This window comes from Garra rufa, chromosome 16 (assembly GCF_049309525.1).
Source record: "Garra rufa chromosome 16, GarRuf1.0, whole genome shotgun sequence".
Classification (NCBI taxonomy): domain Eukaryota; kingdom Metazoa; phylum Chordata; class Actinopteri; order Cypriniformes; family Cyprinidae; genus Garra; species Garra rufa.
This window is the reverse complement of record NC_133376.1, coordinates 3,185,153-3,208,282: the sequence shown is the minus strand read 5'-3', so window position 1 is coordinate 3,208,282 and position 23,130 is coordinate 3,185,153. Positions and strand designations below refer to the sequence as shown.

The window sequence follows — 23,130 nt, the reverse complement described above, 5'->3', positions numbered from 1 at the left end:
CTGAAGACAAAAGTCACCTAAATCTTGAATGACCTGAGCGTGAGTACATGAACAGCAAATCTTCATTTTTGGGTGAACTATGTCTTTAATGCAAGCCAGCCAGATTGAGAAGGTTTTGCTCTTTTTGTGTGCTAAAAGACTAAACCTATTTGGTTTATCTGCCTAGTTTTTGAACTTTTTAGCAGTATAGATCTAACCACCAGCACTAACAGATCTTTAAAGATTGAATTTCTGCTCAATGCTGCAGGTTTTCCCCTGTTGCTTTGAGAACGCTTTCCATTTGATATTTACACTAAGCTTTTTCATTTTCACAAGGCTTTATGCCTTATTATAGTCAAGAAAGTGTTTGCTCTGTCTGCTTTCGACAGTGTTTTAATGTATCTTATTGTCAGAAGGTCTTCATATAAATCCTGTCAATCATATCAGTACTTGTTATTGCTGGAAAATGTTGCTGTCATGAGGCAGACATCTTCTTAATGAAACATCTCAAAAGCTTTTTCAGCCTTGCAGATTCATTCAGAGGAGGAAGGATAAAAGAGAAGCAACACATTGTGATTTTTGTTTGTCTCATTTTCCTTCTAGAATATTCTGACTTCCATGAAGGACATGGTGAGGGACAGAACATCTGTCTTTATTGCACACCGGCTGTCCACCATTGTGGATGCAGATGAGATTATTGTACTAAATCAGGTAAGCTCATCTGAAACCTGTAAATGTGTGTGACAGGTGCTCAAACATCCAGAAATCATGTTTTAGAAGCCAGTGCATAATTCTCATCTTCTTAAGAAATAATTTTGTCTTAAAAACCAAACTTTTAAGATTCATTTCAACATTTTTCAATGCATTCAATTTTGAAGCTACAGTGTTACTCCCTGGTCAAAGTTAAAAAAAATTGACCCCAGTGGGTGCTGACCTTTTGAGGGTAGCCAATGATTACCGATGAATTTATAATGATTACCTAAATAGTGAGTTACAACAAAGAGTTGGGGCTGCTCAGCATTAGAAAAAAAATATGTTGTGATTTTTATTTATTCATTCATTATTTTTTGCAACATGAAAAGAAAGTTGAATTTCTAAATTTGGCAAAAATGGCTAGCACATATACTTAATGGCAACCCACCAAAATAAAAGCTAGGTTTGAGAATGAATGAAAATTCATATAAAAAGTATCGAAATGAAATTATCACACTTTATGTTGTTGTTTTTTAATAAATAAATGTAAGCATTAAAACAGCTCCTTACTGAATGGCAGTGCATCAAAGCAGTCAATTAGAGCGCTGCATTTCAGTCCCACATTTAAGGTTTTTGCACCCCTAGGGATGGGCTTCAGGCCAGTTTTCAGTAAGGACGTTGCAAAGATCCTGACTCGCAATCTCCTTTTTGAACAGAATCATGTCTGTGAGGCATGTATTCGCTAAGTTTCGGTTCATTTTTGTGAAGAGCTCCTTTTCAAGAATGAGACGGCAGAAAGCGCATCATGTTTTCATTATTTTATAAAAGCACTTTTTGTAACGTTTTGTTGAGTGCACACAAATAATTTTAAAATTGTTTCCACTGAAAAAAAATGCAATTGATTGCGTCGATGCCTCCATGTCCTGCAAAGCTGCTTTAGTATGGAGTTAAAATTGTTGCATAATTCCAAATAAATACATTATGATCCACAAATAAATGTAAAGCGATTGACAAAAACCAAGCATAATCACAAAATGAATAAAATGAGATCCACAAATAAATCTTAGAGTTCCACAAACATAAATTATATTCACAAGTAAAAAAATTGAATTGCAAATAAAAAACATAAAAACGCGTATTTGTGGATTGCTCTCTGTGCATTTGTAGATCGCTGCGCGTATTTGTGAATTTTGAAACATTTCAAGTGTCAAGACTCAAACTAATCCACAAATGGATGGACTCCACCCACCTTCTACTTAAGCCAATCAGATACCGGCCACGTGGGGCTGACCAATCGTTGAACGTTCTCGCTCCAACCAATCACGTTTTTACGGTGACCGTAAGGTCACTTATGTTTGTTGTGGCCACGACATTTAAACTCGTGAGAACATGATATTATGTCGTGGCCACAAGATATTAATTTGTGCGAACCTCATATGTTATATATTATATGCATTATATGTATTATATGTATTATAAGTATTATATTTTATTAGTCATATTCATTATTTTCCCTTCATTTCGATCTCTTTACTTAACGTTCTGAATGTAGGTTCTATGACTGGGATATTTACTGGAATGCAGTTCAAAGGTTGAATTTAACATATATTGTATTTTATTTAGTCTAATTAACAGACAAATATAGTGTTTCAGTGAAGAGTGAATTATTCACGTAGTTTCATTTGGAAATCATTTACACAGTCACACAGTAAAATAGGCCTACATTCCTTCTATTAACTGATCGTCTTTTTTCCGTATTTGTATTATTATTATTATCGTCATCATTATTATAATTATTACTATTATTATTAGCCTATTATTATTGTATGTATTTTTATTTTTGTTTATATTCGTTTCCCCCCTTAATTTTGATCTCTTAACGTTCTATATGGAAATTATACTGTAAAATGCTTGACATGTGCTATATGACTTTATGATTGTATTTATGCCTGTGTGTGACCATAAATGAGCTTGTTTTCATTTACAAATGAAACTATATGTGAATGATTCATTCCTCAGTGAAACAGTATAGTATTATATAATCTAGTCTATTTATTAGACGAAACAAAATAAAATATATGTTCAATTCAACCTTTAAACTACATTCCAGTAAAACTCATAGTCATATAGCACGTCAAGCATTTACAGTATCATTTCCATATAGAACGTTAAGAGATCAAAATTAAGGGGGGGAAACGAATATAAACAAAAATATAAAAATATACAATAATAATAGGCTAATAATAATAGTAATAATTATAATAATGATGACGATAATAATAATACAAATATGGAAAAAGACGATCAGTTAATAGAAGGAATGTAGGCCTATTTTACTGTGTGACGATAAATGATTTCCAAACGAAACTACGTGAATAATTCACTCTTCACTGAAACGCTATATTTGTCTGTTAATTAGACTAAATAAAATACAATATATATTAAATTCAACCTTTGAACTGCATTCCAGTAAATATCCCAGTCATAGAACCTACATTCAGAACGTTAAGTAAAGAGATCGAAATGAAGGGGAAAATAACGACGTATAACATATAACATAATATCATGTTCTCACGAGTTTAAATGTCGTGGCCAAGACAAACATAAGTGACCTTACGGTCACCGTGAAAACGTGATTGGTTGGAGCGAGAACGTGCAACGATTGGTCAGCCCCACGTGGCCGGTATCTGATTGGCTTAAGTAGAAGGTGGGTGGAGTCCATCCATTTGTGGATTAGTTTGAGTCTTGACGCTTGAAATGTTTCAAAATTCACAAATACGCGCAGCGATCTACAAATGCACATTACGCGATTCACATATAAATGCCGGGCAAAGTTGTGTTTGTATAATAAAAAAAATATTTGAGTATTTTTTTATTTGCAATTCAATTTTTTTTTTTTTTTACTTGTGAATATAATTTATGTTTGTGGAACTCTAAGATTTATTTGTGGATCTCATTTTTTTATTTTGTCATTATGCTTGGTTTAATAAATCGCTTTACATTTATTTGTGGATCATAATGTATTTATTTGGAATTATGCAACAATTTTAACTCCATACTTTAGCTTCCACTCTCTGCCCAAACTATTGGATATGCGCCTAATAGCGCACATTTATCTAGGTTTAACTTTTAAACTAACATTGTTTTATACTTCAACTGTTCTGTATCTGTAGATTTTATTTTACGCAAGTCTTGATGATTTGAGAAGGCAAATTGATCAAACAGGCTATGGTCAGTTTTCTGCTGGGCGCTGTTTATAAAAACGGGCTCGGGTCAGACCCAGGCCGAAATTTCTGATAAGCTGTCAGACAGGGTCAATAATCTTAGCTCATAGAGATCTCACAAAGTTCCGTTATAATCAATAAAGCTCTCTAAACTACACAATGAATCTTTTATTTACATCACATCTGCACTTAACGGATCCGGCGCTTTCGGCGTTGAGTGAATTCTGACAAACTGTTTCTAATCGTTGGAAATCAACAGATATGTCTGTGATTGGCTACATTGCTCAACACTGCAAAAACAATTTGGATAGTTTGCCAGATCTTCAATTGCTTTTGCTTTCGTTTGAGGGAATTTAGCTCTATCTAGTACCCCCCATACAACCGGGGGTTGGAGCTAACCGCTCTAGTTGCAGCTGGGCTGTTGGGTATTCCATGACTAACCATAGGCGACTGCCCCACCTAATGTCACCCATGTCCCTGAGTATAAATGTCTGCATCTTTCAAACATGTAGTTTGTTTATATGTATGCAGTCCACAGTGAGGAAAACACAATATATGTTCCTTCCATCCAATTACAAGTACTTATTAGTTCATCCAGCACTAGTTGTTTACTAAATCTGGTTATTTACCACTTATAAGCAATATATGTTCATATGTGGGCAGTGTTTAAAGTCAAAACAGATTGATCTATGAAGGTGGGACTGACATTTATTAGCATTTGCAGGACTGTTTAGTTTTACTTGTGTACTAGTTGTATGATCAACATATGACATCGCAGCTCAGACGATGCGGGCGAGAAACAAAAGCTCACGTATCTCCATTGAAAGATTCATGCCGCCTGTGTTGTCATGAACGTTGCAAAACAACAGTCATCCGCCACTCACTTATTGTGTCTGTCAGCCTGTGGGCGACATTCACTTTGGGTGGTTTGCAAGAATCTGGGTTCACTTTATATGTTTGGTTGTTTCACATTATAATAGAAAGAGAATGACATGCATTTACACTGGGATGCAGTTTGTCACCATGCATATGGCCTTAACTGTTCGGCCAAACCCAATGCATAGTACCTAGAACCATCGAGTTGTATGCCAGTGCTATGACACAGTGCTATGATAAAGACATATCATACACACCCCTCTTTGTTGCTACCTAGCAACTTCTTCAAATACCCTTTCTGCAATGCTGTCTGTACTGCTTTTCACATGGAGGTCAAAGCAGCGCAAGACTCTCGTGTTGAAGGCCAAATGTGAGTCATGTGAAAGGAACCTATAGGAAAACATTAGCCTCCTCCCATATAGTGTTTGGCCCTGAGGTTTAAATGTTTTTGTGAGAGTGTGGTCGTTACATGGCTACATGGAAACAAAAGTGTGATCAGTTTAGTTTCAGATGTGTATGGAGTTCACAGATAGGATAAAAGCATTCATTTGAACATCTCTTGTGTTTCTTTCATTTCTCTTGCTGCTGTCCTTGTACATTGTTCTGCTATTGAGATCCAGTCTTTTGGTAAATGGGATCTTGTGAAATGATGACTGTATCCTCCAAAGTTGCCCTTGAAATGGGTGTGGAGTTTGTCGGTGACATACTGCATTATCTCTTATGTCTTTTTGGATCAACATCAGTGGACCACACTTGAGTTTGTTGCTGCAGGTCTCATAAAAGTCTGTGTTCCAGTTTGCATAATGTCTGTCTGCATATTAGTCGCTGGTTATATATAATCTGATTCCAAAAATTAAGTACTTTTAATTATATTACCATATTTTTGAGAAGAAAAATGGCAGTGTATTAGTGTATAAGTAACGTTTTATTACATTCAGAAATAATGTAAAATACTGGTGAATATACAAAACATTTAAATTTAAAAGACAACATATATTTAATTCCCCTCGCTCCAAATTCAAACTGCATACAGAAAAAGAATGAAAAATATAAACCAATTGTAGTCATATTCTTTATAAATAATATTTATTATTAATATTTATAAACTCCATGCCTAAACAAATTTGTAGCAAAACTCATTTACCAGCATGTGCTAAAACTACATTTCCTATCAAATTGTATGATGAATGAATAATAATTTTAATTAAAACTTTAATTAAATGAAAACTATGGTCTATATGGTAACTGACCATGTGTTGCTATATCTATGGCAGTATTTGTCTTTCAAATTGCATTGCATTGCATAATTTTTTATTTACAGTTAAATCCATACATGAATCCCAAACCAAAGATTGCATTAGTGTGGTAAAGTTAGGTGGTTAAGGTTTTAGATTTTTAAATTGGTAATGTACACAAAGTGTGCACACATGCTTTTATAATAACTTTTCAGAGTTTGTTTATCAGACTTTGATTCAAAAATATAACTGGTCTAATTGGTTACCACGCTATGCATATAGTTTGTAATACCAACACAGTTCATAAATCTAGAAACTCTCTCCTATAATGCAATCATATTTGAGTCAGTGACTGATGAAGAGCCTAAACCACATCACTGAGGAATGTGGAATAACTTCTTATTTTTAAACGATGTAATCAAATTTGCAATCCACCCTTTTGAATTTGGAGTCAAAAACACCACTCAATTAATTAGACCATGTATGAGACAAATATTTATAATAAAAATAAAAAAATAATACTCCTTGTAGAGCTGCATCATATTTTCAACACCTTTGCATATTGGTAGTTCTCTGACGTTAGTAAACTTATACTAGAAATAGCACAGTTTATCACAATAATCACAATTTGTTATTGCACCAAAAACTAATATTATTAAACTCCTTTATTAATTGTAGAAATGTTAACACATTTAAATATCAGCATGCTTCATGTCTTCTGAAGTAATGTATAAATTAAAGAAGAAGAAAACTAATTAAACCTAATAAATCCAAAAGAAAACAGTGCGGTATGTTTGTCAGGTTTCTAACAGCAGTATCAACATTCAGAGTTTTAAATAAGAAGTAATCAATATTAAAAGTACTTAAAAGAACATTAAATAAAAGTACTTGTATTATAATAACAGAAAATCTAACATTTTTACATACAGTTATAAGGCTGTCATCACCTATAGCAAGTCAAACAATGTCATTTGTCCACAGTGCTGAGTGTAGATTAAAAATTGCATGACAAAAAATTTGAACTCTTAGATCACACATTTTGTGTACATAAGGATTAAACTCATTTATAAAAAGATGATATTGTAGACATTGTCGAATTTCAGCACTATGAGTTGCACTTGGGAGCCCAGACACCTTAGACATCATTTATAAAAAGCCAGCGAAATTGGCAAGCAAAATTTGCATAGCTGGCCATGCCCCGAATATCCAGGTATAAATAGGCCAGCGTGCATTTGCTCTCTCATTCTGTTCTTTGGAGCTGATGCAGCCTCTCTCTGAAAAGCTGGCTGCACTTCATTCACCTGTCTTCTTGTCGTTGGATCTACATCAAGGGCAGCGTCTCTCCTTCCTTCACACAAAAATGAGTGTAGTGAAAGTACTGCTGTTGGGGCTGCCCGAGACTCCCATCCAGGGCATCTTGAGTTCATTTTGTCCTGCGTGGCTAGAGCTTATGCAGCCTCTAGACAAGCTGTGTCTGCAAAGGTGCTGAAAGATCTGCACGAGGGTGGTCCCAACCCAAAGATGATGTAGGAGTTGCGCTCGGGGACTGATTATGCACTTTGGGCTACGAAAGTCACAGCACGGGCTCTGGGGAGGGTGATGTCAGACGGATGCTATTAAACACATTCTGCCTCATCATGGGTCAGGTTCTACCCCTGGACCCTCAAAGCAGTCAAGCCCAAATAGTGGCAGTCCGCTCACAGGAAGGTGGCACCTACAGCTTGTCATCAGGCTACTAAGAATCCTCAGCAGGCTTTAAAGCGGATCTGAGACAAGCGACTGAGACTGAAGGGACTTTCTAACCAGCCCGGTGGATGCCGTTTGCCACCAAACAGTCAATAAAAGAGTTTCCTTTTTACCTAGGTCATACACAGATAAACACTGCGTTCATGGCCCCTCGTTGTCACGATGACCAGGTGCTGAATTTAAACGTCAAAGCCTGTTCAGATGCAGCTGCATTGGTGCCTTGTGTGTTGATGCTCCAGGTCTGTTGCCAAGTCAGCAGGACTAACCCCAGTTCCTGTGTACATCAGTGGCTTCCTCAACAGACCTGAGGAGCAAGGTCGGTGTTGCTCACCCATCTTCACGCCTTGTCAGGGACATTTGGTTAGCACTCCTCAGCCCATCCAGCTGGTCGGAACCATTTGATTCAGCTACGTGATTCAGTTGGCCAACGAAGTACAGTGGCATTTTATTTACCTCTGTATGAGGAAAGAATGCTGCTATCCTTTAGGCAGAGATGGCTATCCTTCTAGCGATAGAGCCTATCCCCCCCCCCCCATCCAAGATGGGGCAGGGCACAATCTGGCACCCGCAGCCCATGCCTCTGGAACCTGGTGAAAAACATTACTCAGGCTAGGGCCCCCTATATAGGCGGCTATACAACCTAAAGTGGCGTGTTTTTGTGGGGAGGATCCACAGAGATGTGGTATTGGGTCAGTGGTATCCTTCCTCCAAGAGGGCCTGGACAATGACCTGTTTTAAGTCTACACTGAAGGTGTATGTGGCCGCTATAACTACAAAGCCTTTGGGTGGCAGATTGGTGGTGAAGCACAGTCTAATTATTAGATTCCTGAGAGGTGCGCAGAGGTGGAATCCTCTGAGACTGCGCCTTATCCCTTCTTGGGATCTCTCAGTGGTCTTTCTGGCCTTACAGAGAGATATGTTTGAGCCTCTCCAGTCAGTTGAGCTTCATGCCCTCTCTATGAAAATGGCCTTCCTGACTGCACTTACCTCTATCAGGACTATTTGGAGCACACACAGAGTTTCAGATCATCTGAACAGCTCTTTGTCTGCTTTGGAAAACAGCAAAAAGGGGAATACTGTCTTCAAACAGAATCTCCCACTGGATTGTGGATCCGATTTTCATGGCTTATCAGGCCAGAGGCTTATTGTGCCCCCTAGGAGTGAGAGCTCACTCGACCAGGGGCATTGCCGCTTCATCAGCTTTGGCAAATGGTGCCTCACTATCAGACATTTGTAGAGCTATAGTCTGGGCTACACCTAATACATTTACAAGATTCTATAACCTTTGAACAGAACTACAGGAACTGACTGCAGAAACCATTAATTGTAAGTGTCCCTCGAGTCAACTCTCATATACCCCTTTTCCAGCAGCAGCAACCAGGTGCTAGTTCAGAGCCAGTGCTATTGCCGGTTTGGAGTTGAATCGACTAGTGAGCCTTTTAAGAACTGGTTTGCCTTTTCACAGGCTAGAGAGCTACCACAGAGCAGTGCCAAACACAAACTTGCTCAAGATGCATCGGGGCCACGCAGGCCGACCAATTTATGACACGAAAGCACCGCAAGAGCGGTTGGAGAGCAGACAACTCTTTAAGCTTTTGAATTGCTCTTGGGGCACCTTTATGCCACACACCGACCAGTCCACACAGCGCTGACACATCCTGAACAAGTCTAATATTAACAGTGGCAGACATTGCGTTGCTATTGATGTTTATTGCTTTGTGAACCTACATCGACATCAAAACATGGCGAACCCAACGTGTTTGTGTTTAAACTGCTATTTCAAAAATGGAGGTCCCCTAACGCAAGTGGTTCTTATATCTAGACCAGCAATGTTTTGGTGCTACTTACAAATCACTTTTCCTGGTTCAGAGCTTGTGCTTTGGGTGTCGAAAGACGAATAACTGATTTGAAACTAGGCTCTGGCTCCAAACCAGCACTCAAACTGCTTTGGTAGAAAAGGGGCAATATTGGTTTAGTACTCCATATGTTGTCACTTTCTATGGTGGTCACATGTGTATCTTCCACAGCTCAGTTTTCTACAGGACTCAGTGTTCCCCTGGACAGAGAGTGCTGCTCTGTCACCAGGTTCTGTGCTTGATAGTTCTCACCTTGGCGCAGAAACCTTCACTATGTGGGACTTCCTTTAACAAGCCTATAGGGTAGCCTCTGTAGTGTTATTTTCTCATTGGAGGAAGCGAACACTTCCCAGCAACCAGGTCTACCAGCCATTGAATTTTATTAGTATTTTTGAGGAAAGGCTTCCAACTGAGATGACCTCTACCATTTTTTGGGTATTCTCCCAGATGGAGAAGAATAAGGTCATACTGCCTGTTTGTTGGAAGGTTTCGAAGAGAAGAGGTGCATTTGTTTATGACATGTTTGTCTTGTCAGCATCTGTGCCACCGTAGCCTCCTAACGCGGTTCAGTCAGTTGTGTTGCTTTGTATAGGGACCCCTAGTGTTGGAACTTCAACACAACGTTGAAGTGACCGACTGAAAGGGAATGTCTCGGTTACATATGGTAACCCTCGTTCCCTGATGGAGGGAACAGAGAGGGGCAAGGGAACTGTGGCTGCCCATGTTTCAGAGGTGTCTGGGCTCCCAAGTGCGACCACTAGTGGAGGAACTTTGACATAATGTCTCCGTTCCCTCCATCCAATTACAAGTACTTGGTTTTGGTGATCTTATTAGTTCATTTAGCACTAGTTGTGTACTGAATCTGGTTATTTACTGCTAATAAACAATACAATGAAAGTGAAAAATGATAGCTAATTGTGCTTCTAGCAAACGAGATTCACTGGCCAAATCAGGAAGAAGACATTCAATGCACATTCAAATCACTTCACAACATTTGTGTTCGAATTGAGTCTTTATACCACTCTTACTGTAGAAAGTTAACTTAGTACTGAATTGCCAGCATTTTTAGTATCCTTTTTAGTGTCCCTTCCTTCAGTCTGTAGTAGAAACATTCACGTCAATGCATGCTTCTGATGCTAGCGTGTGCGCTCATAGCATAAAAGCATCTTTAGCCATGTGGGGGCAGAGGGCAGTGTGCGGGGGCTGGGCCGTTAGATTTTTAGCTCATTAACATTGGAAATACCTTTTGCCCAGTGCTCAGCGACACCTTTGTTTGTCTCCCATGTGTGGAGACCTTTTCAATCTGGATGCGGGTGGGGGGTGGAGCACGTGATGCAGCTGCAGCCAGAAAAAAATCCCGGCTGCCGGAAAAGCGCTTTAAACGAACATCATGTTCTTAGGTCTAAGAAACAGAAGCAAATATTGTTGTGAAATGTTGCATTTTCCCAGCAGTATCAAAAATGGGTCATAATTACACCGATCCAAGCTGTCAGTGACACAGCTGCTAAAAATACTAGCAGTGTTTGAGTCTTGCTTGGCAAAAGTGGCGCCGTAATTGATGCGAGTAACTAGCAAACAGCCGGGAGACTCGTTGACTTGTCATTGTGCAAGCTCATTTCATACTTAGCTTTGTTGCTGGCAGTCTTTTAAGAGGCAATGCTGCATGTACGCCCACACCGCTGCATCCCTGCTCTAAGTCTCAGCTCTCTTAAGACCTTTCTCAAATATTACACACACTGTCTCTCTGTCAGCGCCCCTTCTCGGCACTAAATCTCTTGTTTTGCCCAGTTCTTCAAATTTGGATGGAGCTGCACAGTCGGCCTGACTGCAGGCAGCGTTATGCTACTGAATATCGAGGTGTCAATAAAAGAAACCAAGCTTAAATGCTGAATAACTCCCTCTGGCCTCCTGAAACAATCCCAAGGCAAAGCCTGCATGAACACTCAGTTTTTCCCTCTTGTGTCTGTTTATCAGAACATTGCTGTGCATCGGTGCTGTTCTCACACGATGACCCTGGCGAAAGAATAGATTATTGTTGTTAACCTTGCATGCTCTTAACGAGTCTCATTGAAAGTTAAATGATTATTCTGGGTTTAAACCATGTTAAACTGTTAAAATGTGACATTCTGCTGATTACCTGATGTAACTCTCTGTTTATAAAAACAAAGATTTTTTTTTTTTTTATAGTGTGCCACGTATTCTTTAATTGCATTGCATTGAATGCGGACTGCACACTCGAGGCTTGATGCTTAATTTTTCCCAAGGAGCATGTGTTCCTAATTGTAAAAATGTAGGAGTGCACTAAGAACAATTAAAATGTATCAAATTTGTTTCTCCTCAATAAAGGGATAGAATGAAAACACAGCACAGTAGGTTTTTTTTTTTTTTTTTTTTCTGCCTAAGACTGTTTTTTAAACAAGACTATTTTAAACATTTGAATCAAATTCCAGATGCAGTTTGTGTATCTGAAATATTAGTAATAACCAGAAGACGGTATGTTCTGCATAATGCAGGATGTTTAATTATAAAGCAGCCTGAAATACATTTATGACCTACATTTATGACCTTAAAGTGACCTTAAATTAAAAATTTTGACCTAAAAAAAGAACATTTAAGGAATTGCATCAAAAACATGCATCTAAAACTTTAGTTGCTTTATTTGAGGATGTGACTGAAATTTAATTAGCTAAAAATCTTCCCTTCTGTCACATTCTCTGCATGCCTTAATCAATTGACCATATGCACTGAGCCTTCTTTAAAACTTGCGCATAATGATAAGCAGCTCATAAACTTCTGCTGAAGCTCATTTTATATGTGCTAAATATAGGTGAACACTCTTGAGACTCCTCTATTGAGAAAAATAATAATTGCAACATTGTAAATAGTGATAGCAGCATGAACATTCAGTTTGATGTTATTTAACAACATATCATTGAAATGCCGAGCCTGGCAATCCCAGGAGAGCACCTGCATAGTTGTACATTTAAATGCTGACAGCTAAACACTGTCATAACATGTTTAGGCTAACGTTAGCTAGCTAGTAGTGATACATCTCTTCAAGGACATCTTAATCGTACTCTTGATAATCAGTGACTTGCCTTCACAGTTATGAACTCATTTTTAAAATATTGTAATATTTTATACTCTACAGCTGTGCAATAAAATTCACTTCAAATATTCACTTTTCAATCATAAAGACGGCATGGAAATATGTCTTTTGACAGAAAATGTCTTTTTAAGATGAAAATGACATGTAATGACCCATATAACCAGAAGATGGCAGCAGAGGATCAATCATTGGCTGCAGCTGCCATTTCAACTCCCTAGTTTTTTTTAAGTTTTGCTTTTTGATTTGTTGTAAAATTACTAGGATAATAAATTGTAGTACTTTCGCCACACCGAAGTATCTAGTATAGCAAGTGCAGAAAGTCATTAAATAAATAAGCTCAGACACAAACAGCCTATAAGGGTGAATTATTTAAATTCGTATATATAGTTCACTACAAATTAAATAAATGCACTCACTATGAATTTGAAATATTTTATATAATTTAATAACTACATTTTTAAGCTTTATCTTGAAGTGTAAAAGCTATTAAATAGCCTATATTTAACCAACACAAACTTGTTCCTGCTGTAGTTTTGTTACTCTGAATTTAGTCTGAATCACCGATTGTCAGATGTTTCGTCCGGTTATTACTGTCAATCGTAGCAGATTCACTGACATGTTTTTTTGAACTAGTGTTTATCATTCTTGAAACGGTATACATGGACGTTTGTTCCTCTTAGACAAACAAAACTTTTCTTTGATTGAGAATGGATTATGCAGAGAAAATGGGCAAAGTACGCTCATATTACTGCACAGTACAGCTGACCAGAAATGACTGAGCTGGCTTGACTAAAACAAGGAAGTAATCCGTGCATGTGGTCAGTTGAAGTTGTGTTTGCAAACTGAGGAATGATTCAATTCTGTGGTGATTGGCAGCATGCCACAAATGTACCTGCCTTTTCTCACTCAACTCTCGCTGTCTCCTCTTGTTCACGTGACGCAGGGGAAGGTGGCCGAACGCGGCAATCATCGGAGTCTGCTGAACACGCCGGGCGGCCTGTACGCCGACCTGTGGAACACACAGAACAGCAGAACCGCGAATAACGGCAGCAAGCCTGCGCCTGTTCCCGAACGCGTGTCGCAGAAAGAGGAGGAACGCAAGAAACTGCAGGAGGAGATCATGAACAGCGTGAAGGGCTGCGGGAACTGCTCATGCTGAGGCTACGGGCTCTCGTCGTGCCCAGACCTGCTTCAGCCTTTCACACGAGCGTCTGGATGTCCGCCGGACTGTGATTACAGCGAGGGCTCAAAACTGACAGGGGTGTCCTTCCTCTTTGTGATTTTTCCATAACTTCAAGGGCCAATGACATGCCTTTATTTTCAGTAGCCATCAGGGTGGTTTGAACCCGTTTTAAAAGATTTGTCTATGTCATCTGGAACTCGTGTCAGTTGTTTTTATTATGGGTATGTACATATTACTAATGCAATATTTTTGAGCGCATTGTATAGAGTGCACATATCATTGGGTAGATATTTTGTCTGGAGAATTATGTTAGATACGCCGGACCATTTTGAAGATTTTCTGTGAACGTTGGCACCTCGTGTTTAACCGACATTAATTTATACCAAATCTGAATGAGATGTCATTGCAAGTGCGTTTAACAACTTGTATTTAATAAACGTATTTCTTCGAGTGTCTGAGAGCATGCTTTTTTTTCTCCAGCTAATCATATTTAGTTTAAAACATTTCAAATGGACCGGTTCAATCGTTCATTGGAACTCAAATCAGTGTGTCCATGAAAAAAGGCTGTGAATCATTATTTGAGCAGACCCTGAATGTACAGAGGGGCATCTGAAAGATGTTGTAAATGTGCATCACTTTCATTCATTTGCGAGTGTGAGATGAATGAGGGGCGTTGGGTGAATAAATGTGTCAATGACGTGACTCATGCTTTTGTCCGGAAAAATCTTTAAAGTGCATTTCATACATAAAATATCTTGAATACACCTCTGCTAGAGTGAAACTTTTATGGGAGATATTTTATGGTGTATATTTTACTATCAATTTTATTTATTTTTTTAAATCAGAAGTGTCAAGGTGCTGTTGATTGTAAAGAAGAAATTCTTGGAGAAGACATAGTTTGTCGTAAAAGCAGTGGTGCAGTTTTGTTTTGAAGTGTTTAAGAGTAAATGCAGGTAAAGTGTAAATTACTAAAAAAAAGTAAGTATGGGATTTACATGATATATGGTTCTCATAATACTGATATTTAAAGGAATAGTTCACCCAAAGATGAAAATTCTGTCATTAATTAGAGAAAAGCACTCTCCAACATGCTGCCAGGGTGACATGGAGAACAATTAGCCTTTTTCACACTTCCGTGTTTCTGGCTTCCGGATTGGGGCTTCTTCCGGTGAACTTGCCGTATACAAGAGTATCAAAGGGAATCAAAGCCTGCGTCCCGATGTACGTACTATCCGTCCTAAATTCTATGTGATGGTAGTAATTTTCAGTACTGTTTAGGGCAGATAGGGTGGATAATATGCACACAGGACACAGGAAAAGTCTATTTTTACTAAATACATACTATGATACTATGATATATACCAGTGTTTTACTCTACAAAGAGCAAGTATTTCTTCAGAAATGTTTTAGCTTCGGCTCATCACAAATACTGTTTATTTAATTCTGAATGTGGGCACTTATAATTCAGTACATTTTTGAGTTTTGCCGTTCTGTCTATTTGGTGCTGGCTGTGCATTACGACTCTTCACGTGAAATCTTTTCGGGATTATTATTATTATTATTATTATTAAAATTAAAACAATATTGTATTTTCTACTTGCTCTCCTTTGCATTATTAACATGACGGTGTAAATGTACCTTGTATAATGTGCCCAGGGATGTACATAATAAAATAATATAATACTAAACAAGAGATGACTCTGATTAATGTTTTTATTCCTATTGGATCTGGATTACGTTGTTGTACATGAGTTCATGCATCAGACGAACTCAGAATTGTTTTATTTATTCTTGGAAAAATTTAAATTTGGATATAAATGCTGTCATAATTTATCATAATATAGTGATTTGAAGGAAATTACTGAGTAAATTGAGAAAATGCGCTCAAATTATTCTAAGTAGTCAGCGGTCTGAGTGGCCATATAAATTACACACTAAAGTAAAATGTTGTTTGTTTGTTGATTGTAAGGTAAGAAGCATTATTTGAGACAAATTTCAGATTTTTGTGAATAAGGCAAATTGTTTATAGCTGTTAGAGGAAAATACGTTATTTTAGTTTTTTTGTACAACAAAAAGTAGTCAAGTCACCTTTATTTGTATAGTGCTTTTAACAATACAGATTGTGTCAAAGCAACTGCACAGCATTTAAACAGCACCATAGTGTGTAAGTAACGCATTTTTGGAAACAATCAATTTTCAGTTAAAGGCAGTTCATCAATGAATTCAGTGATATCATCGTCAGTTCAGTTCAAATAGTATACGATATCGCTGGAAAAGGACTCTTGTAGCCTCGTAAAATTATGGTTGAACCACTGATGTCACATGGACTATTTTGTCGAAGTTCTTGGTATCTTTCTGGACTTTGAATGTAGGACCCTTGCTGTCTAGAAAGGGTCTGATAGCTCTCAGATTTCATCAAAAGTATCTTAATTTGTATTTCAAAGATGTCTGAAGGTCTTATGGGTTTGGAATCACATGAGGGTGTGTAATTAATGACAGAATTTACATTTTTAGGTGAACTAATTCTTTAAGGATTTGTGTGATACCATGGTATGCACTACGGAAAGATATATATATATCTTTCCGTAGTGCATATTTTTTTTTTCAATTTTTTTTTTTTTAAGGTTATCATTTTTGTTTGTTTAATATTAGACTATTAGAAAGAATTCAGATTTTCTTCTGTTATTTATTTTATTTTTTAAGCACACTGGACACTGTCATATTTTGTCAACAGTTTATTGATATGAAGTTTTACTGGTAAACTGGGACAACTTTAAGTAAAATTTTCTTGTTGGCTAGTTCTATTGGTTTTCTACCGCATTCAATACTGTAATAAAGCATGCTTTTCAGAGTCCAGTAAAAGAAAACAAAGACAGAAAAGGGGAAAGGATGAATATGCCAGTATCAAAAAAATAAAAAAATAAATCTCTCAGTTAACTAGTAATGGAAAATTGTGACCCTGGACCACAAAAACAATCTTAAGTAGCACAGGTATATTTGTAGCAATAGTCAAAAAATATATTGCATGGGTCAAAATTTTTTATTTTTTTTTAATGCCAAAAATCATGAGGATATTAAGTAAAGATCATGCTCCATGAAGATATTTTGTACGTTTACTACCGTAAATATGTTGAAACTTCATTTTTGATTAGTAATGTGCATTGCTAAGAACTTCATTTGGATAACTTTAAAGGCGATTATTGAGTATTCAGATTTTTTGCACCCTCAGATTCAGAAAAATGAATGATTGTGACTGGTTTTGTGGTCCAGGGTCACAACTGTCATTTGGGATTTTATATTGATGTGTACATGCTTAAAGAAAAACATTTAATTTGGTTACACCAACTGACATTTTTATTTCTACCTAGATTTTTAGTGCACCTGTCAAGTTTGATCATTTAGGTTTTTTCTGGTGGTAAAAAAAAAAAAAGTTTTTTTTTTTTTGTGGCACTTTATCTGTTTGTGTCAATATATAGATTTCAATTACAATACATATTTTTAAAGGCCGTTTTCTCAATATGAGTTTTTTCTCCTACACTGAACCATAAATCTCCACTTCAGTAGCACTTACACACACCAAACTTTACATTTTTATTAGGTTTTTGAATAAGATTTTTACTAAAGGGTTTGTTCATATATAATTTGCTTGATTTTATACAACATTTTATTCCCCCAAAATTGTAAAAAAAATATATGTATATATATATATTGTTTTCTGTCTGTCTAGTCTAGTATCTTCTGAATTATGGAGTGATAAAATGAGATACCCAAAATTCCCTCTGTCAAAACATGTCAAAAAATTAAACTTTGAATTAAATTTTGAAATAGACTTCATCCAGTTTTTAGATTTTTGTGCTAGAAATGTATGCAAATAATGACGTATTTCATTAAATAATGCCTAATTTGCATATTAAAACCCAACATTCTAGAAAACTCGTAATACAAAAAATGTTCACAATTATCAATGTAATCAACCACCTGGGTAAGTAAGGTCATAACTATTAGTTTTTTTTACTCTATTCACCTGCAGTGTCTCGCCTAAACATTTTCATTCTCTTGACATCTTTGACTCAGACCACAATAAAAACACAATTACAAATAAACGTATTTTAAGCTCGAGTGTCTTTGTGACAGTTTATTAGGCTTGATGAATTGATATCATCTGGTTTAATGATGGATTGTGCTAATATGAGCTGTGATTGGAGAGCTGCTGCATACATAATATTACAGCAGATGTTCTGTGTTTAATCAAAGTGACCTGCTGGAATCCATATGTTTACTGAGCAAAGAAAAAAAAAACACTTCATATAGAAAAAGTATTAGAATAAAGCCTGGCGATCGTGACATGATAAACATCAGATATAAATAGCATTCTTAAGTGCATGCAAATATTGGCAAGGGTTCTTGGAAATGATCATGTATATCATATTGTAATTAGCGGCTATATTTTCTAGTCTGTGTCATCCGTTGTTTTTGTTATTTGAGTTAATTATGTAAGCTTCCTTCATGGAGCTCTTTCTTAAATGCACAACGGCCCGCTAGATGTGCTGAACTCTAGAGCCATTTTGCTCTGAACATTGGCACTGGTGCATTCACTTGTTTTTCACAAATGGAATCTGCAGGTTTTTCATTGTGGCGTCTCCGGGCGAATGAAAGCCTGATGAGGCCCCCCTCTCAGCTTTTGTGCGAGCAGCACAAATAACACGTCCTGCTTTACGTCTGTTCAAGCTGTTCCCATTAATGTCCTCACCCCAGCGTCTGAAATAACCTGCCGAGTTACACCCGAACGTATAGCGCAAGACAAACCATATGCATATTCAGATTTAGATCGCATATCCTTGGTAAATTTCAGCATTAGCGGCTGAGATTTTCTGACATCCTGGGATCGCTCGAGTGCGTTCTTTGAGTTCCACTTAGACGTCTTAGCCTGGGCGAGCTTTTATGTTGTTTGAAAGGAAATAAGAGGCTCTCAGCATCTACAAGTGCCTTAACTAGAGCGGCCTTCCTCAAATCCTGCCTGCACTCAGCTGGGGTTCTGGGGACGTGACCAAGGCTAAAACTAAATGTGCTTCGGCATCGCAGTCATTTTTGACGTCTCTTTAAGAACAAGAAAAATGCTCTGCTTTTAGATTCCCGTCGTTCAGGGCATTGACAAAGTCTGGTTTAGACGATATTGTTGCTTATTATAATCAGGTGCAATTCATATATCCAGCTGTATTTTATATACATATAGGGTGATATCAGGCAAATTGGGCCATTTAAGGTTTGAGTGTCTCATTGGTTTATAAGTTAACAATGACTGCAAAGATTTTTTTAATATTGCCACATTGTTATTATATTGTTACATTTTTCATGAAATGTACGTTTCATCAATAATTGATTGAAATTATTTGCAGTCATTGGCTGTTAACTTTTAACCTGTTGCCTTAACTTGTTATTGTAATTGTTACATTGTTGGATTAAATGTATGCTTTATTGATGAAATTGATTGGAATTGGTGTTCTAATGTCATTTAAATGCAATGTTACGCTTTTACATTATAAAATGAAATGTGTTTTATCAGAAATGTCTCTATTTCACTTTGCCGTTTGACTGGCCCATTTTTGCTGATTAGCCAACCCATTTTACCTGAAAATTGCTATCTCAAAAAATGTGGGGTAGCTGAACAATCATATTTCACTACATCAATTCAACACAAAAATATTAAAAACAGTCCTTACTAATCATAAGAACACAGTTAATTGGGTTTTTTGATAGTGTCCCAAGCAATTAACCTAAAAAAGTGGCCCAATATACCTGATATCACCCAATATACCTGATATAACCCTATATATATATATATACACACACACACACATACATACACATATACAGTCAAGCCCGGAATTATTCATACCCCTGGCATATTCTGACTTAAAGTTACTTTTATTCAACCAGCAAGTTTATTTTTAATTACAAATGACAGACGTCTCCCAGAAGATAATAAGACGATGTACAAGAGGCATCATTGTGGAAACAATTATTACTCAGCTTTTATTTACATTTGAACAAAAAGTGGCATGCCCAAAATTGTTCATACCCTTCTCAATAATCAGTAGAAAAACCTTTATCGGCTATTACAGCAATCAAATGCTTCCTATAATTGCTGAGCAGCTTTGCGCATGTCTCCACTGGTATTTTTGCCCATTCATCTTTAGCGATGAGCTCCAACTCTTTCAGGTTGGAGGGTCTCCTTGCCATCACCCTGATCTTTAGCTCCCTCCACAGATTCTCAACTGGATTTAAGTCAGGACTCTGGCTGGGCCACTGCAAAACGTTAATGTTTTTGTCTGCTAACCATTTCTTCACCTCTTTTGCTGTGTGTTTTGGGTTGTTGTCGTGCTGAAATGTCCACTGGTGCCCAAGACCAGTTTCTCTGCAGACTGCCTGATGTTGTTGTTGAGAATTTGGATGTATTGCTCCTTTTTCATGGTGCTGTTTACTGTGATTTGGTTCCCTGGTCCACCGGCTGAAAAACACCCCTAAAACATTAGGTTCCCACCACCATGTTTGACAGTGGGGATGGTGTTCTTAGGGTTGAAGACTTCTCCTTTTTAACGCCAAATGAAGGCTACATCATTGTGGCCAAACAATTAAATTTTTGTTTCATCTGACCATAAAACAGAAGAGCAGAAGTCTTCTTCTTTGTCCAGATGAGCATTTTCAAAAGCCAAGCAGGCCTTGTGTGCCTTATCTGGAGAAGTGGTGTCCTCCTTGGTCTGCGTCGGTGGAACCCAGCGGTGTGCAGTGTCCGTTGGACTGTCTGTCTTGAGATGTTGCCACCAGCAGAGCCCAGATTCATCAGGATGGCCTTGGTGGTGATCCTTGGATTCTTTTTTACCTCTCTCACTATCCTCCTGGCCAGCACAGGTGTCACTTTTGGCTTCCGACCGCATCCTCTGTGATTTTTCACAGTGCGGAACGTCTTGTATTTTTTAACAATACTTTGCACTGTAGCCACTGGAGCTTCAAAACATTTAGATATGGTCTTATAGCCCTTTCCTGACTTGTGAGCAGCCACAATGCACAGCCACAGGTCCTCAGTGAGCTCCTCTGTCTTAGCCATGACTGTCCACAAACCAACAGCAGAGAGCTTCTGTTTTTCACCTGTTGAGTTGATTAAAACAGCTGTTCCCAATGAATCAGGGTCATTAGGATGCTTTAGAAAGTCATGAAAGTCGTCGTGATGTATTGTCAAGAATGGTGACCCATACTCAAAATTGGCCCTCTGCATCTAACCCATCCAAGTGCACACACACAGCAGTGAGAAGTGAACAAACACACACAAACACACACACTGTGAACACACACACTGGAGCAGTGGGCAGCCATTGCTCCAGCGCCTGGGGAGCAACTGGGGGTTCAGTGCCTTGCTCAAGGGCACTTCAGTCATGGTATTGAAGGTGGAAAGAGCGCTGTTCATTCACAATCCCCACCTTCAGTTCCTGCCGGTGTGGGAATCGAACCGGCAACCTTTGGGTTACGAGCCCAACTCTCTCACCATTAGGCCACGGCTGAAACAGCTTGGACTATTTGGAATGGTATGGAACTTTGGATTTTCCCATAGACTGTGACAGTTTGCAAAGGGTATGAATAATTTTGGAGATGCCACTTTTTGTTCAAATGTAAATAAAAGCTGAGAAATATTTTTTTTCCACAATGATGCCTCTTGTACATCGTCTTGTTATCTTTTGGGAGAAGCCTGTGTCATTTCCAGTCAAAAAAAAAAAAAAAAACTTTCTGGTTGAATAAAAGTAACAGAATTTGCCAAGGGTATTAATAATTTCGGGCTTGACTGTGTATATATATATATATATATATGTGACCCTGGAGCACAAAACCAGTCTTAAGTCGCTGGGGTATATTTGTAGCAATAGCCAAAAATACATTGCATGGGTCAAAATTTTTGATTTTTCTTTTATGCCAAAAATCATTAAGAAAAATTAAGTAAAGTTCATGTTCCATGAAGATTTTTTGTAAAATTCCTACTGTAAACATATCAAAATGTAATTTTTGATTTGTAATATGCATTGTTAAGAACCTAATTTGGACAACTTTAAAGGTGATTTTCTCAGTCTTTTTGATTTTTTTTGCATCCTCAGATTTCTGATTTCAAATAGATGTATCTCAGCCAAATATTGTCCTATCCTAACAAACCATACATCAATAGAAAGCTTATTTATTGAGATTTCATATAATGTATAAATCTCAGTTTTGACAAATTTAACCTTATGACTGGTTTTGTGGTCCAGGGTCACATATATATATATATATATATATATATATATATATATATATATATATATGCATGGAATTTCACAGAATAGGCATGCAATAGCATGAGTATTGTTGAAAACAGAAAGCATTATAGGACCCAAACCAACACAAATTCAGTGTCTGGTAGCTATTGAATACATAAAATTAAATATGTTGGAAGTCGATGGCTACCAGCAACTGTTTGGTTTCGAACATTCTTCAAAATATCATCTTTTATGTTCAACAGAAGAAACTCATGCAGGTTTGGAACAACATGAGGGTGAGTAAACGATGACAGGGTTTTCATTTTTGAGTAAACTATCCCTATAATAAACCAGGCGTTTGCTCTTACGATGTCAGAAACATTACATGAAAAAGATGGTCTAAATATGTTGATTGCAATTATAAAGGCAGAAAAATAACAGCTAATTTATCTACGTTTCATGCACAACTTCTCATGAATATTTAATTTGAAACAACAGAGATATTGTGTATAAAACAGATCTCTCTTTCCCCATTGCTGGTTTGAAGCAGACATTTCAGTCATTTCATCAGCTGTGTAACGCAGATGGCCTGTGATTAACCTATGGGGAATTTCTTAGTCATTTATGCATTCCTATTAACCCACGAGGATTTGCTATTGTTTTGACGGCAAACCAACCAGAGTTCTTAGAATATCCAATGTTTTCTCCACTCTACTTTTTATCAGCTACTAATAGGTTATTAAGTTTCTTATTTGTGACCCTGGACCACAAAAACAGTCATAACTTGAGATTTATATAAATAAATAAGTTTTCCAATTATGTATGGTTCGTTAGGATAGGACAATATTTAGCTGAGATAACTATTTGAAAATCTGGATCTGAGGGTGCAAAAAAATCAAAGTATTGAGTAAAAATTTAGAAAATATAGTTGTCTAAATGAAGTTCCTAGC

At 37.3% G+C, this 23,130-nt stretch overlaps 1 protein-coding gene across 1 annotated transcript; it reads left to right on the top strand.

Moving 5' to 3' along the window:
* The first annotated feature begins 586 nt into the window (after nt 1–586).
* On the top strand, nt 587–14,603 carry LOC141288823 (iron-sulfur clusters transporter ABCB7, mitochondrial-like). The gene is made up of 2 exons (XM_073820990.1): nt 587–690; nt 13,662–14,603. The coding sequence occupies exons 1-2, from the start codon at nt 598–600 to the stop codon at nt 13,875–13,877; spliced, it is 309 nt and encodes a 102-aa protein (XP_073677091.1). The 5' UTR covers nt 587–597; the 3' UTR covers nt 13,878–14,603.
* The last annotated feature ends 8,527 nt before the right edge of the window (nt 14,604–23,130 follow it).